This window comes from Kogia breviceps, chromosome 11, assembly GCF_026419965.1.
Source record: "Kogia breviceps isolate mKogBre1 chromosome 11, mKogBre1 haplotype 1, whole genome shotgun sequence".
NCBI classification, from domain to species: domain Eukaryota; kingdom Metazoa; phylum Chordata; class Mammalia; order Artiodactyla; family Physeteridae; genus Kogia; species Kogia breviceps.
In genome coordinates, this window is record NC_081320.1 from 71399092 (window position 1) to 71416686 (window position 17595).

A 17595-nucleotide genomic window follows, 5' to 3' on the forward strand; every position below is an offset into this window, starting at 1 on the left:
AGATAGTCAAAAAAGATATTTCTGTGATTTATGTCAGAGTGTTCTGCCTATGTTTTCCTCTAGGAGTTTTATAGTATCAGGTCTTACATTTAGGTCTTTAATCCGTTTTGAGTTTATTTTTGTATATGGTGTTAAAGAGTGTTCTAATTTCATTCTGTTACATGTAGCTGTCCAGTTTTCCAAGCACCATTTATTGATGAGACTATCTTTCTCCATTGTATAGTCTTACCTCCTTTGACATAGATTAATTGACCGTAGGTGCGTGGGTTTATCTCTGGGCTTTCTATCCTGTTCCATTGATCTGTATTTCTGTTTTTGTGCCAGTACTGTACTCTTTTGATGACTGTAGCTTTGTACTATAGTCTGAAATCAGGGAACCTGATTCCTCCAGCTTCTTTTTTCTCTCTCAAGATTGCTTTGCTTATTCGGGATATTTTGTGTCTCAATACAAATTTTAGGATTTTTTGCTCTAGTTCTGTGAAAAATGCCATTGGTAATTTAATAGGGATTGCATTGAATCTGCAGATTGCCTTGGGTAATACAGTCATTTTCACAATATTGATTCCTTCAATCCAAGAACACACTATATCTTTCCATGTGTTTGTGTCGTCTTTGATTTCTTTCATCAGCATCTTACAGTTTTCAGGGTACTGGTCTTTGGCATCCTTAGGTAGGTTAATTCCTAGGTATTTTGTTCTTTTTGATGTGATGGTAAATGGGATTGTTTAACTTCCCCTTCTGATCTTTTGTTGTTAGTGTATGGAAATGCAACAGATTCTGTGTATTAATTTTGTATCCTGCAACTTTACCAATTCATTGATGAGCTCTAGTAGTTTTCTGGTGGCATCTTTAAGATTTTCTATGTATAGTATTGTGTCATCTGCCAACAGTGACAGTTTTACTTCTTCTTTTCCAATTTGGATTACTTTTATTTTTCTTCTCTGATTGCCATGGCTAGGACATCCAAAACTAAGTTGAAAAAAGAGGCGAGAGTGGACATCCTTGTCTTGTTCGTGATATTAGAGGAAATGCTCTCAGCTTTCCACCATTGAGAATGATGTTAGCTGTAGGTTTGTCATATATGGCGTTTATTATGTTGAGGTAGGTTCCCTCTATGCCCACTTTCTGGAGAGTTTTTATAATAAATTGGTGTTGAATTTTGTCAAAAGCTTTTTCTGCATCTATTGAGATGACCATATGGTTTTTATTCTTCAACTTTTTGATGTGGTGTATCACACTGATTAATGTGTGGATATTGAAAAATCCTTGCATCCCCAGGATAAATCACACATGATCATGGTATATGATCCTTTTAATGTATTTTTGGATTCAGTTTGCTAGTATTTTGTTTAGGATTTTTACATCTGTGTTCATCAATGTTATTGGTCTGTAGTTTTCTTTTCTTGTGACATTTTTGTCTGGTTTTGGTATCAGGGTGATGGTGGTATTGTAGAATGAGTTTGGGCGTGTTCCTCCCTCTGCTATATTTTGGAAGAGTTTCAGAAAGATATGTGTAAACTCTTCTCTAAATGTTTGATAAAATTTGCCTGTGAAGCCATCTGGTCCTGGACTTTTGTTTGTTGGGAGTTTTTAAATCACAGTTTCAATTTCAGTACACGTGATTGATCTGTTCATATTTTCTATTCCGGGTTCAGTCTTGGGAGACTGTACCTTTCTAAGAATTTGTCCATTTCTTCTAGGTTGTCCATTTTATTGGCATAGAGTTGCTTGTAGTAGTCTCTATGATCCTTTGTATTTCTGTGGCTTCCATTTTAACTTCTTTTTCATATATAATTTTGATTTGAGCCCTCTCCCTCTTTTTTTTGATGGGTCTGGCTAAAGGTTTATCAACTTTGTTAATCTCAAAGAACCAGCTTTTAGTTTCATTTATCTTTTCTATTGTTTCCTTCATCTATATTTCGTTTATTTCTGATCTTTATGATTTCTTTCCTTCTACTAACTTTCTTTCCTTCTACAAACAAAACTTTGGGTTTTGTTTGTTCTTCTTTCTCTAGTTTCTTTAGATGTAAGTTTAGGTTGTTTGAGGTTTTTCTTGTTTCCTGAGGTAGGATTGCATTGCTATAAACTTCCCTCTTCGAAGTGCTTTTGCTGCATCCCATAGGCTTGAGATTGTTGTGCTTTCTTTTTCATTTGTCTTTAGGTATTTTTCTATTTCCTCTTTGATTTTTTTTTTTTTTAGTGATCCATTGGTTGTTTAGTAGCATATTGTTTAGTCGCCATGTGTTTGTGTTTTTTAGTTTTTTTTTTTTTCTTGTAGTTGATTTCTAACCTCAAAGTGTTGTGGTCGGAAAAGATGCTTGATATGATTTCAATTTTCTTAAATTTATTGAAGCTTGCTTTTTGGCCCAGCGTGTGATCAGTCCTGGAGAATGTTCCATGTGCACTCGAGAAGAATGTGTGTTCTGGTACTTTTGGATGGAGTGCTCTATAAATATTAGTTAAATTCATCTGGTCTAATGTGTTGTTTAAGTCCTGTGTTTCCTTATTTATTTTCATTTTGGATGATGTGTCTATTGGTGAAAGTGGAGTGTTAAAGTCTACTGTTATTTTGTTACTGTCGATTTCCCCTTTTATAGCTGTTAGCAATTTGCCTTATGTACTGAGGTGCTCCTACGTTGGGTGCGTGTATATTTACAATTGTTATATCTTCTTCTTGGATTGACCCCTTGATCATTATGGAGTGTCCTTCCTTGTCTCTTGTAACATTCTTTATTTTAAAGTCTATTTTGTCTGATATGAGAATTGCTACTCCAGCTTTCTTTTGGTTTCCATTTGCATGGAATAGCTTTTTCCATCCTCTTGTTTTCAGTCTGTATGTGTCTCTAGATCTGAAGTGGGTCTCTTGTAGACAGCCTGTATACAGGTCTTGTTTTTGTATCCATTCAGCCAGTGTATGTCTTTTGGTTGGAGCATTTAATCCGTTTAAGGTAATTAATATGTATGCTCTTATTGCCATTTTTGTAATTGTTTTTGGTTCATTTTTGTAGGCCTTTTTTCTTCCCTCCTCTTGTTCTCTTGTGATTTGATGACTAACTTAGTGTTGTGTTTGGATTCCTTTTTTGTGTGTGTGTGTATATCTATTGTAGATTTTCAGTTTGGTTACCATGAGGTTTTGATATAGCAATCTGTATATAAACAAGATTGTTTTAGGTTGCTGGCCTTTTAATTTCCAATGCATTTCCAATATCCTGCAGTTTTGCTCTCCTCTTCTCATGATTGCTGGTTTTGATATATTTGTGTATGGGTAATTTCCTACCTTTCCTATATGTTTGCCTTTACAGGTGAGCTTTTCCATTCATAATTTTCTTGTTTCTAGTTGTCACCTTTTCTTTTCCACCTAGAGAAATTCCTTTAGCATTTGTTGTAGAGCTGGTTTGGTGGTGCTGAATTCTCTTAGCTTTTGCTTGTGTGTAAAGCTTTGGATTTCTCTGTTGAATCTGAATGAGAGCAGTGTTGGATAGAGTCTTCTTGGTTGCAGGTTCTTCCCTTTCATCATTTTAAATATATTGTGCCACTCCCTTCTGGCCTACAGAGTTTCTGCTGAGAAATCAGTTTATAACCTTATGGGATTTCCCTTGTATGTTATTTGTTGCTTTCCCCTTGTTGCCTTTAATATTTTTTCTTTGTCTTTAATTTTTGTCAATTTGAGTACTCTGTGTCTTGGTGTGTTTCCTCCTTGGGTTTATCCTGTATGGGACTCTCTCTGTGCTTCCTGGACTTGGGTGATTGGTTCCTTCCCAGGTTAAGGACGTTTTCAGCTGTTATCTCTTCAAGTATTTTCTCAGGTCGTTTCTCTCTCTCTTCTCCTTCTGGGACCCCTTTAATGTGAATGTTGGTGTTTGCAATGTTGTCCCCTAGACTGTCCTCATTTCTTTTCATTCTTTATTCTGTTCCATGGCAGTGATTTTCACCAATCTATCATCCAGGTCACTTATCTGTTGCTCTGTCTCACTTATTCTGCTCTTGATTCCTTCTAGTGTATTTTTCATTTCAGTTATCATATTGTTCCTCTCTGTTTGTTAGTTCTTCTAGGTCTTTGTTAAACATTTCTTGTATCTTCTTGCTCCATCCCTCCATTTATTTTCTAAGATTTTGGATCACTATCATTACTCTGAATTCTTTTTTGGGTAGATTGCCCCTTCACTTAATTGTTCTTCTGGTGTTTTATCTTGTTCCTTCATCTGGGACATTTCCTCTCCTGTCTCATTTTTTCTCACTTTCTGTGATTGCAGTTTCTGTTCCACAGGCTGCAGGATTGTAGTTCTTCTTGTTCCTGCGGTCTGGCCCCTGGTGGATGAGGTTGTCTCAGAAGCTTTGTGCAAGTTTCCTGGTGGGAGAGACTTGTTCCTGCCCACTGGTGGGTGGAACTGGGTATGTCCCTCTGGTGGCCAGGGCTATGTCAAGGGGTGAGTTTAGTGGGCAGCTGTATATGCTCAGGAAGACTTTAAGCAGCCTGTCTGCTGATGTGATGGGTGGGGCTGTGTTCCTGCCCTGTTGGGTGTCTGGACTGAGGAGTCCCAGCATTGTAGCCTACAGCCTGTTGGGTGGGGCCAGGTCTTGGTGAGAAAATGGTGGCCTCCCCAAGGGCTCACACCCATGAGTATGCCCCAGAACTACCACTGCCAGTGTCTTTGTCCCTACAGTGAGCCACAGCCACCCCTGCCCCTGCAGGAGACCTCCACCACCAGCAGGTAGGTCTGGCCCAGGTCCTTATGAGGCCACTGATTTTTTCACTGGGTCCTGGTGTGCACAAGACCTTGTGCATGTATGCCCTCCCAAGAGTGGAGTTTCTCTTTCCCCCAGTCCTGTGGAATTCCTGTGATGAAACCCTGGCTGGCCTTCAAAGCCAGATTCTCTGGGGGCTCCACCTCCTGTTGCCAGACCCCCAGGCTGGGAGCCTGACATGGGGCTCAGAACTTTCACTCTTGTGAGGACTTCTGTGACATAATTATTTTCCAGTTTGTGGGTTGCCCACCCAGTGGGTATGGGATATGATTTTATCACAATTCAGCCCCTCCTACCGGCTCATTTTGGCTTCTTTGGCAAGTGGTTTTTTTTGTTGATGGTTTTTCAGCAATTAGTTGTGATTTTGGTGTTTTCATGAGAAGAGGTGAGCTCACGTCCTTCCACTCTGCTATCTTGTCTCCATCCTGTTGTTCCCCAAATACTGATTTTGTTGACCTACATGTCAGAGCTATTCCATGCATTATCTCAGCTAATCCAGGGAAGGTGCCATTGTCCTTACACAGAGGGTGAAGCAAGGGTTCTGAGTAGTTGGTTAGTGGACCTCAGTCCGCTTGGGGAGCTTTAAAAAATGCCAGTGCTCAGACCAAGGAAGCAGAAACTCATAGTGGACCTCACAATTTGGTATTTTTCAAAAGTTACCCTGGTGATAAAAATGAGTAGAAACAGGTGTTCTGACCTGCCAACATGAGTCCTCTTGAGCTTTTCACTTACCTCTTTTCTTCTCTTCTAAAAATAGGTGTCATTGTCTCCATTTCTTTTTCAGGGACAGTTTTTATGGGCAGAAATTTTAAGTGTTTTTCCCTTTTTCAGTTTTTACAATTCCTCCTCTCCTAACTGGTCATTATTCAGTCAAATGTCAGTAATTCCCTGATCTCTTAAACTTCACTTGGATGCCAAACAAGGTTTCTTTTTGTTTGAACCAGTGAAGTGAGTATGTGTATGTAAGGAAGAAAGTGTGGGTTTCATATTTACCGGGGTAAATAAATATCACAACCAAAAGCAAAAGCTTGTTTACGGTTCTTAGTGACAGAGGAATTAGTACATAAATAAAATTTCCATTTGAATTCTCAAAGAGGGAAACAAAAAGTGCATAGAAGAGAGGAAAGAATAGAGAGGAATACATACGTTGTTTAAGCAAAGAGGTCTGCCTTTCAGTCACTAGTAAAATTAGGGCCATAAACCAGATCTCTAATATCTTTTTATGACTTAGGTTATATGGAATTTTCAAAATAAAAATCTCTTTGATCTTAAGAATAATTGTATGTTCTACCACATTTTTAAATACCTAGGACCATAAAGTTAATATGTCTTTAAAGGATGTTATAACCCCCCGGAAGTTTGGAATCATTACAGTAACTCACAATTCTAGACCACTTATGGATTCTCTTGGGATCTGGCTCTGTTGTATTGTATTATAAAAATAATTACTAATATTGAGCACTCATTAAGTACCAGGCCCTATTCTGAGCGCTGTTCATGTTAATTCATTTCCCTCAAAACCATATTAAAGTAGGTAAGCTTCTTACCTGGCAAGTGAAAGAGCCAGAATTCAATGAATTTAAGTAAATTTCACTCTTTCCTTGGCCTTTTATAGTTGCCATGCTGGAATGGGGTTTTTTGTTTTTTGTTTTTTCAAAAAAAATTAAGAGTATAGCACAACTTGAGAGTGGGGGACTTCATGGTCAAGCAGTCCCAGCCCCTCCACCAAGCTGTTTTATGAGCAAATGACCACTCTATCGGAAGGCATCACTGTCTCTAAGAGAAATCAGCTGCTCCTTACTTCTCTTCAATTAGCTGCTTCCCTGAAACTCAAACATCTCTTCCTGCCAGCAAGGCCCCTCCAAACTGTGAGCATAGGGAGTAGTAGCTTCCATTTCCATGCCTGAGAGCTGTGGTTCTTGAACCTTGGTGTGAAAGCTAGGCACCTCAGGCACTTATTAAAATGTGTATTCCTGTGTCTTTTTCTCAGAGAGTCTGATGAAGTGGGTGAAGGGTGGAGCCCCAAATCTTCATTTATTTTTTAACTAGGCTCTCCCAGTATTTCCAGTGCCAGTGATATGCACACTTGATTGACATGGTACACACTATCTGAAACAGCCATCACCGCCACGTTATTGCATGGCTACACTCATATAAATGGTCCTGTGATTTGAAGTAAGTAACCTTGCCAACCTTTCTTACCTATTTTTAAGAGGTCAAATGACCCTGTGCTGTGTGGTTCAACTCCATAAATATTGCCACAATTTCATCACTGGCAAGATCTTCAGGTCTAGAGGTCACTTATGACTATTTCATCTAGGTCATTTATTCTTTAAAATGAGATATCGTCATCGTTAGTCAATTTGAAGGAAGGTAAGTGGTCACGTACAAATGCCTGCAAAAAAAGAAAAATCCCACCAAAATCATATATATGAAGTTAGTCTCTTGATGTATTCTATGTACCACCCAAACAGTAAAGTTAGGAAACCAGAACCCCCGCAGAGAGTGAGTGTCTTGCCCAAGAACACACCAGAGGGTCCCCTTGATGAGACTTCTCCCACTAACGCAGCAGGAAGCTCTGAACCACCTGGTCTGTCCCCTGCGTCATCAGTAACTCACAGGTGATGGGAGGCAGCAACCATGCCTCCGTAGCAGGCTGGGCTCCAGTCAAAATCTGCTCCTGAGAGCGAAGCACTTGAGTGTTGCACAGCTGGCCCCCAGCACACGCTAAGAGTCAAGACGAAGATACACTACGTGGGATGGTACTCTAGGGAATACGTAAACCCTTCCTGCGACCTGCAGGGCCGTAAGAACTATCCTTTTTACAGAAGAGGTGTTTGAGGCTTAGTCTGTATATAGCGATAAAGTTTAAGTTCAGTTAAAAAATCATTTCTGGAGGAAAGGGGAGTGTGTTGATATCTAGTCAATAGTCCTGCATATTGACTAGATGACTTAGCCGCCAAAGTTAGATGCAGAGAACAATTATGTCCCGACTCTGTAACATGTGGCTTAATTCCAGCCACACTGCCTCCCAAACAAATCTTCCCTGTTAGTGGGTACCGAGGAGGCAGGACCAAAAGTCTAAAACTCTACAACTAATTTAAAATTTGTTAGAATTCAGGGGGCGCGGGTTTGATCCCTGGCCGGGGAACTAAGGTCCTGCATGCCTTACAGTGCAGCCAAAAAAAAAAAAGAGTATAATCTTAGTGCTTGCATTTCCGTCAAGAAGTTTACAGGGGCTGATCAAAGGGCTCAGAATAGTGACTAGTCCATGTGTCCACCCCATCGATATTTGCCAAGATTATTCCTGTTGTGAATCTTATTAGATAATAAAGGACATTGCAAGCAAATTATAATCTGGCTGAGCAATGAATAGAACTGAAGTTTGAGAATAAAGATGTCTATAAGAAAGGAAAACTATAAAAATAAAATTCATTAGAATTCAAGGTGGGAGTTAGAAGCAAAACTTACTATTAGAATACTAACCTGAAGTATATATGTAGGTATAGGTATACACACATTTAATGATTATCAACATAACTTAGTTTGTACCAATCACAGTGGAAAGCTGATTCATACATGTTTGTATTCAACGGGCCGAGTTCTGAATATGCTTACACCATGTCAACAGTCCTTGTTTGGACTTCACTCTGGGGCATGGCATTTGAGTGGCTTTTGCCTTGTTCAGCCATAAGCAGGTTGCGGGCTTAGCATTCAGGGTCAGGCTTGGCAGGGCCTCGCCTGCAGTCTGGTCTGCTGCTCTGTGCACTAAGCAGCGGTGAGAGAAGGTAGTTTGGGGAGAATCCATCTCTCTTCATTTGGAAAACGGAGTTGTCTCTGTTGCAGTTAAGGCTGATGGTTTGGATTTACTTGTGTTTCTACCATTTTTTTTTTTTACACCGCTTTTGAATTGAAAAGCAAAGGTCTGATGTGTAACCCAGGTAAAGAAAACCTCCCTGATTCAGAGGCCCAAACATATTTCATTTATGTGAGGAGCTAATCACTTTGGCAACTAATTTTCAGAGAATCCAAAGAAAGGCATTTGTAAACAGGAAACCTATTATTACAAGAATTCTCATGTGCTATTCACATGAATAGGCTATTGAAAAATGGCTTAAGGGAGAAGAAGTCCCTGCAGACCCAGGAGGGCCCAGTAAACCTTTGAATTTGTGCCTCATTCCCTTCTGGAGCGGCAGCAAAGATGCCATCCAGAAAGTCCAGGGTTTCCAAGTGGAGATGGGGCACCCAGGAAATCTAGAATGCCACATACCGCGTGCCGGGGGAGGTATGCATGCGTATGCTGTGGAACATGCCAGGTCCCCGCCCCTGCAGCATGGGGGGGACGGCACCCCCCCCGCCCCAGTCACTTGCCGCCGCAGAATAACATCTCAGGTGATCCTCAGCAGCAGCTGAGCTGTAAGTGGCTTCCTCCTGCTTTAGACTCTGTTCCTTTACTTTCCTTGCTGAGCTGTCTGCCTGTCCTCGAAAAGTCAAAGCAAAATGACTTCATTGTTTTTGAGGCTGCTGCTGTGTCAGGTCCTAACAACTCTTAATAATAAACAGCAAGAGACCGTGAAGATCGTCTCGCTGGGCTTTTACTCACCTGCCTCTGTTGTGATAGTCCCGATAGGGCTGCAGTGTGTGATCACGAATGCAAAAAGGCAGCATCCATCCAGCAGGACAGGTTAGCAAGCTGCCTCTACCTCCTTCGGTCTTTGCTCTCACTGATACAGGAAGGAGCTGTTTCAAGGTTTCTGAGTGGAAGGAACAGGGCAACCTGCAATGGACAGAGAGGGAAGGAAACCTTTAGCCTTCCTAGGAGGGTCAGTGAGGTCTAGGGTGAGAATGGACTCTGAAATCAAACAGATTTGGTTTCAAAATCCTTGCTTTGTTGACGGACACCCTGTCCAAGAGGCATACTGTGTCACAACATCACTGTTTCCCACATTGTAAAAGCGGAGTAATAACATCTGCTCTATAAGGTTGATAAGAGGGTTGAATGAAAATATCCGTATAACATGTGTAGCACAGAGTAAGCAGTCCGCCTCTTTATAAAACAGTAACTAAAGTCTGCTTTCCGTCACAGACAGGTCAGAATCAGTGAGATGGGCCCTCAAGGTTAACCATTTACCTTTCAGAAAGAATGTGACACCACAGATCCAGTAGCTTCTCAGCACCCATGGTAAAAGCACAAGACTCTACAGGCTGATAGAAACGTATGTGCTTTATGTATCATCCTCATTGGAAGTGGCAACGAATAGCAACAGAGGGGAGAGAGTAATCCAGGTATCGCACAACTACACGCATGCTCAGAGCGCAATGCCTTGTAGTAACAGCATACCTGCCATTGCTGGCTTTGCAAACGTGAGTGCAACGTGACAGTTACTAATATCTACTCTAAACCGACTGTGCAACGTATTTTTGCAGAGGTAACTGAAAGGACTTTGATGCCAGTAACTAGGTGAGCATATAGAAAGGAAGTTAAATAGTTTACAAGTCCTGTTCACATTCTTAATAAAGGGAGCTATTTCAGATCCAGCGTCAAAACTTTTTTTTTTTTTTTTTTTGCCGCTCTGCGGCATGTGGGATCGTCCCGAACCGGGGCACGAACCCGCGTCCCCTGCATCCGCAGGCAGACTCTCAACCACTGCGCCCCCAGGGAAGCACCCCCAACATCAGCTTTTAATAAATGGATCTAGGCAGCTCCATTCACATTGTCTTCCCAAAGCAACAAAAGGAGCTACTCTTGCTTTGTACAAAGAAACGTTAGCATTTTACATATTATAGCTCAATTTAACAAAAGCACTCTGAAGTGGGCATTACTATCCTCATTTCACAGATTAGGAAATTGAGTCTCAGAAAAATTAAGTCGTCTGCCTGGGGTCACACGTTCAGTTGTGCAGGCAGATTTCGACGCCCTCGGACTCAAGTTTGCACTAAGCCCCTGTGCTCCGCTCACCAAGTGTAAGTCAATCTTGTTAGAGAAAGGAGATGTATGATTTTTCCCAGCTTCAGAGAAAAGATGCATACAGGATTATGGGTGAACAAAGAGCTCTAAGGATGGCCATTAACATGCCAGGCCAGGGAAGGGTGAAATAGAACGATGAACAGTATTTGCATGAAGGCAGGAGGCCTGAGCTCAAGCCTTAACGGGGCTTCTTCCTTGCTGTGTGATGTTGCACCTCTCTGAGCCCAGTATCCTCACCTATAAAGTTTCCTCTCCTCATAGAATTGTCACCATCAACACAATAACATAGGTGAACCTGCTTTCCTATTTGTAAGGCTCTAGGCAAATGGCAGTTGTTATCATGGGTCAGTCAGTTTCACTTCCACCACTGACTTGCTCTTGAATCTTTGGAAATATTTCCTGAGCCCTGAACCTTCTCATCTATAAACTAGAGCTGATGATACAGCAGCCTTCAGTAATACCCTTCAGCAGCCATTCTCAGACTTCCTCGACCTAGAATCTTTCAGCATGTCGTAAAAACATGTTCCTGAGTCCCGGCAGCTATGATCTAGCACGGCTGGACGGAGCCTGGTAATATTCATTCTTAAGAAGGATCCCCATCTGATTGTGATGTAGATAGGCCGTGATAACGCTCTGAAAAATGCCTCCCTGCAAACTCAGTGGTACAAAGAACCGTGGTATCCGGGGGTAAAGAACTCGACCAAGGTCACCTATAAGTCAGCAGGTCCTGATACCTGGATCCTGTCGTTCTGACCACACGACTGGGACTCGAGGGAACATCAAAGCTCTGTCCTTGTCACGGGGTTTCCATCGAGGGTTTGATTCCAGAGTACACAGCTGAAGCTGCCAGCGCTCCAGAGACCTCGTTAAGTGGCTAAGGGTCATTGCCTTTTTCTTCTTCCTCCACAGACACATTTGCAAGCAAAGTGGCCGCCACCCAGGACCAGTACGCAGATGCATCCATAGGTAACGTCACAGGCAGCAACGCAGTGAATGTCTTCCTGGGAATTGGCGTGGCCTGGTCCATCGCTGCCATCTACCACGCGGCCAACGGGGAACAGTTCAAAGTGTCCCCTGGCACGCTAGCTTTCTCCGTCACTCTCTTCACCATTTTTGCTTTCATCAATGTCGGGGTGCTGCTGTATCGGCGGAGGCCAGAAATCGGAGGTGAGCTGGGTGGGCCCCGGACTGCCAAGCTCCTCACATCCTGCCTCTTTGTGCTCCTGTGGCTCTTGTACATTTTCTTCTCCTCCCTGGAGGCCTACTGCCACATAAAAGGCTTCTAAAGGAACAATCAGATGTAGTAAATTTATATATATATATACATATATATACATAAAAAATTATGTATAACGAACAGAAGAAACTGACATTTGTCATGTCCACTTACCTGCTGATGGAATCCAGCTTCACAAGCAGACTGTACTAGGGCCGGAGTGAGAAGGCATCACCTCCTGTTCCCAGGGGCTTTGTCACGTTGAACCGGGCATGGAGGCAGGGCCATCTGTGCAGCTCAGCCTCTGAGGGCTGTGTTCTCCCCCGGGTTCATAAATCATTAAGTCTTTGATTTGTTTTCTGTTTGTTTTTGCTTGTTTGGGGCGGGGGTTGGGGAGGTAGTTGATGTTAGGTTTTCGTTTTGGTTTTTTGGGGGGAGGATCAGGGTTTTTGCTTCTCTTGTGGGAGGTGATGACCAATCTAAATGCAAATGGGTTTTGGGTAAAAATGGAAATCGTTAAGATTACTCTCCCTTCCCCCAAACATTTAAAAAATTATTTTGGATTAAGAGAGGAAATGGGCATGGAAAAAGAAAGAAGCATGTCTTCACCATATAACTAAATTTCATGCTCAACTCTGGGACGGGAGCAGAGGTGAAGCTGCCTCCAAGAAGCAGCATGGCAGCTGGAATGGAGCCCAGAAAAGTCATGGTCCTAGATAGAGTCGGATAGTGAAAGATAGGATGCCTGGCATTCTTGTTCACCAGGTACAGGAACATCGAGCCTAGATTCCCAGGAACATGCAAAATCCTTATCTCTTTAGCACTGGACTGTGATTAGCAAGGCCCTTATATTCTGGTGTTCCAGCCCTGCTAACCCCCCCAGGCCCCCCACCCCACCCCTCCTCTTCCTGCTCACCACCCCTCATACAGACAGGAAGAATAACCCCATTCCCAAAGCACATCATCCTTTTCCATTTGCATCAGTATGTGTCCCAGTCCCATGTTGTTGCTCTTGCCTGGGATTGTCCGTCAGTTCTGTTTTCAAAAGCATCCATGGCCTGCACACTCCTGTTCCAGTCATGACCGAACATTTTGCTCCTCCTTCATGTGCCTGTTTGGGAATGTTGTCGTGATACCTGTTACACAGTGCATGGATGAAAAACAAATACAACAAAACAAAGCGTATCTGTATATAGTAGAGTATAGCATATACTGTTCTCCCATTAGACAACGTTGATTGATTGGACATTGAAGACATAAGTGAGTTTTCTTTTCACCTGAGTTGTAACTTTTGTGTTGTTATTGAGTTTGATTAGGGATAAAAGGAGAAAATGGCTTATTCGTGGATCTGCATGTTCATTTCCAAGAAGCAATAACTGTTACATGGGAAGTTAAAGCTATTGAGAGGACAGTAGGCAAACTACAAAGTATCTTCATGGAAAATTAGCCACTTGGTACACATCAGAGCCTCAAAAACTCACCTGTTGGTTCAGGAAGGCCAAGGAGGAGGGCATGCAGAGAAGGGGATGCGTTAGGTGTGCCTGAGCTTTGAAAGGCTCCATTCCCACAACACCCCTGCCCCCAAAGTATTTATTTCACATCTGCTCTGTCTGGCACAGAGGGTAGATAGTGCTGGTTTGTTCATTTTATTTTTGTATGTAAAAGGCAATTTGGAGCCCTGTTTCTTTCACCGTCCAGACCCCTCTGATAGTATGTGCAGTTCCTGAGGAGGAAAGAAGCCATGGTGAGCAACAGGCCTTTAAAAGTGTATCTTCTCTACGTAGGACTAAGGAGGAAGCAATTAAATGGGATGACGAGTGCCTCCCAGGAGCATTGCCCTGGCAGATTTTTAACCCTGGAAAAGGAATGGCTCTTTCTGTTTCACAGTATCAGAGAGTGTGGATAAACCCAACATTCCAAAGCCATGAGTCCACGAATGAGGTATAAATGGAATGACTTAGGTCCCCTCTCAGACACTTCTCTATCCATAAAGAATCCCAGGCCAGAGACACCCCTCTGTATTGATTCAAAGATACTTAACTCTCAACAATTTTAATTTGTATTTTCTTCCACTTAATAATCACGCTCATTCCTCATTTAATAAACACTGGGTGACCGAATGAATAATTAAATGCTGGTTACCCACTCAGTATGCCAGGTACTGTGCTACCTCTTGGGGATTAAACCATGGACAAGACAGCCCAGATCCCTGCCCAGAGGGGGTTAACACAGCCACATGGAAACAGTTTGATCTTATGAGAAAAACACTATTCCGAAACCCTCTTGCCTAAATATCTAAGATTTTCTTTAACTGAGACAGTATAAGGCATAGGGTACGAAAAGCATGCTATGTATCCTTAGCCAATCTTGCAGATCTGCACATCTTCCCATTTTAAATCAAGTAAGGCGATTGTGCTGGTGATCCAGATCACTGAGAAGCCCCAATTAACCCCAATTTTTATCTTTGTTGGACAGCAGTACTTTTCTATGCCCCCCACAGCTCTACAATTTCTCCTATCTCTTGGAGCCTCACCCCTACCTGTCATGGCCCAACACGCTGGTGGCCTAACTCCTTTGAGGGCAAACTCTAACCCATTTTTTTGTTTGTTTCTTTGAAGATTTATTAAATAGAAAGCTAGCCTAGGAACACCAAGTAAATTGTCAAGGGATATGAGTTGTTGAAACATTAGAAAGACTTTGCCCTCCTTTCTAGCCATATTTGGAATGTTAATAATCCCATAGCAAATTTTCACAAAGGACTTTAAGAAATCCTTGCTGTTGGTCAACTTCAAAGCTTTTTGGTTTTTTTGCTTTTTAAATTTTCATGTTTTAGAGAAAATATGATTCTGGTTGTTCAGGGTTGTATTAGGAATTATAGTCGTGTAAAATTATTTTGTTTGATTATTTTGTGTGTATTATGCACAGCTTGGGGGGGAAGTGCACTGATTGTGCTGTTCCTTATAAATGGTACACACTATTGACACAGACAAATAAAGTTTCTAATTGTTTCTGATTTAATCACTAGTGATACAGCATATTCTGTATGGAATGTTTTCTCTCTTCTCATTGTCATCTACTTCATCTTTTGTTTTCATGTTTTGAAGAAATAAAGACCAAAAAGGTATTTTTGTGCAATTGGTATCCTCATCCAAAAGAAAGAAAATAGATGCCCAGTATTTGACTTGGCAAATGTCAACCCTTTGGTCATGCATTGTTTCCTTTTAATGTCCCAAAGGAGCGGAGCACAGGGTCAGAATATTGAGATAAGTGATACTTTATGCATCTCATTGTCTTAAAATTTTTCTTTAGGATTCCCATATTATATCCATATATGGTCATACACAGAACACTTTCCTATGGGAAGGTAATTTTCTTGGATCAACAATTAATGTGTCTCCTGGGACCCAATCTTTGGTTTAACACAGAATGAGCAGCCAACATCTACTTCTTTAACAGCAAAATAATAACAACAACATAATAGCATAACAGCATAATAATAATCCAGTGACCAGAGTAGCCTTGACTGTTGAGCAACTCTTCAGCAAAATGCCGTGGCCCAATGATTCTCACCTCTTATAAGCTAATTTTATTCTTTCAAAGATTCCGATTCAAGCCTTCCACCAGTGAAGGTTTTATGGAGCTTTGCTCTTGTGGCTCACAGCATAAACACACTAAGTTTTTTCTTCTTGTAATCTTATAAAGCATGCTGTCTTCACGTCTGCAGCTATTCTGATAGGTGGCTCTCATCCACAGTGAGACTTCCTAATGCAATACCTTCCCCCGCAGTGGTCTCACGATTAATAAAAGATCATTGTACACATGGTCTTGTCCACAGGGGGCTAGATTCATTGTTGATTCCACAGCCCAGGGCCCCTGCTCCTAATCTGTCAAAGTGAGATTCACCAGTTTGGCTGCTTACATCTGAGAACATTGTGGGAGCAATCAGAAAAATAACACACTTCCTCTGGTAGATGATGAAGCCCTACATTCTCTAATGGTGACAAAACTTCACTTTCTCAAGAATGTAAATCAACTCCTTTAAGACTTCTTTCAGTGTTTCCTGGCCCAAGATGTGTAGTTTCTCCTTGATTATGGTTTTCTGTCTGTGTCTGATTGTGGGCAGTTATATCCAGAGCAAGTCATGAGTATAGTTTCATAACTTCAAGAATATTTGGCCATTTCATGATCAACCATGTACGACACTGGATCTTACAGTGACCTAAAAATGACACTTGGCTTTTGCTGTAGTAAATCACTGCACATGGCCAAGACATTCCAGCTGTTGGTAAAATTGAGCATTTCAATTGATAAACAAGCATATTACATAGAAAAGACATACAAAAATCATACTTATCTTACAAAGAAAGAAAGGTGCTGTGATGAGTGGCTTCATTAACTTTCATTCAGATCTACTTACAGATTTTGGTAATGGATTGCATTTCTGCTCTTCTTTCCAACCGTTGTGTTCTTATCACCTCTAGCCACATTCATTGTCTTCCACCCCACATATGTCAAGTGTTGGTAGGTCCTGATGGAATTTCACCTGCAAAGATAGCATAGGAAGGGGAAACAATTAGAAGAGACATTTAATTTTTAGAGCTTAATCCGGCCGTGGTTAATCATCTCCCAAAGCAGAGAATGTCTTACCTATAGGAGGAGCAACCACTAAGTGGTGGGACTCCCAAGGGAGAGAGTGCTTCATCATTCCAGTCAATGAGAAATGGGTGAGTATCTAGCTGTGACATTTTCCCTGCCAAGATATCCAAAAAGATGCATTCAGAGGCTCTCCCAATTTCCATTTTGTCAAAGGTCCTCTGATTGACTTTCCTATGGGACTTTTAGATCAGTGGTCATTGTATAAATTATTTTCATTGATTGATTGATTTGTAGAACAGAACATTATAACTTCAAAAAAGCAACATAACTTTGTAGTTAGAATTATGACCCATGTCTTTACAGGAAGAATTGCTTGCCCAGAATTGCCTGGTAATCAATGCAGTATTTTACAGATGCTTAACCTGCTCACATTCTTTAGAATCATGCAGTTTAACCTTTTTTCAAAGATCCAGAGAGGTGTCCCCTTGGGAATATGCAATCTCAACCTTTTTTTTCCCCCTGATTTCCAACCTTTGTAGTTCTTCCATGGCTATTCCCATCATATTCATTACCCTTAGTAGTGTTTACTATGACCTCTCAACAATGCGGAAAAGGCTCATACTAAAAATACTCTGGTTATATTTAATTGAAAGTGAATTTGTTATTGGAAAGTCAAATATAATGACGTTCCACCTGGAAAACAGTCATCAGACAGTGGTATCTCTATAAATGTTTAGGACAGGATTAGACCCTACAGCTATACACTGCAGCAGCACTGTTCATTTTGTTCCTCTCTGGATCACATGCTTCATGTTTTAGTGCCCACCTACCTAGCCTTTTATTCTATAAATATATGTAGGTATGGGTCGAGGATAAAGACCCCCACGTACATCTCCAAACGTGAGGTGTATAACCATAGAAACACATCATATATAGCTTCCATGCCTCCAAGAAATATGAGTGGATCAAATGCTTCTCTGTAGTTATTACATTCATGATATGCAAATGGTAGGGAAATTCACATTAGTAACCAAACACACCAAGAGAGAAATTAGCTAACGTCAATGTT

The 17595-nt window shown here is 41.3% G+C and overlaps 1 protein-coding gene across 28 annotated transcripts in view; it reads left to right on the forward strand.

Moving 5' to 3' along the window:
• The window catches only part of SLC8A1 (solute carrier family 8 member A1), a 439650-nt gene that overhangs the window by 392898 nt on the left and 29157 nt on the right, over positions 1–17595 (forward strand). For 24 of the 28 annotated variants that reach the window (XM_067007716.1, XM_067007713.1, XM_067007709.1 and 21 more), the window contains one exon: positions 11624–14948. In XM_067007716.1, coding sequence (XP_066863817.1) covers positions 11624–12000 — 377 coding nt within the window. In that variant the 3' untranslated portion in view covers positions 12001–14948. Of the gene's footprint in view, positions 1–11623; positions 14949–17595 lie in introns of those variants that run through there. The other 4 variants (XM_067007723.1, XM_067007701.1, XM_067007705.1 and 1 more) reach the window with 1 other exon arrangement.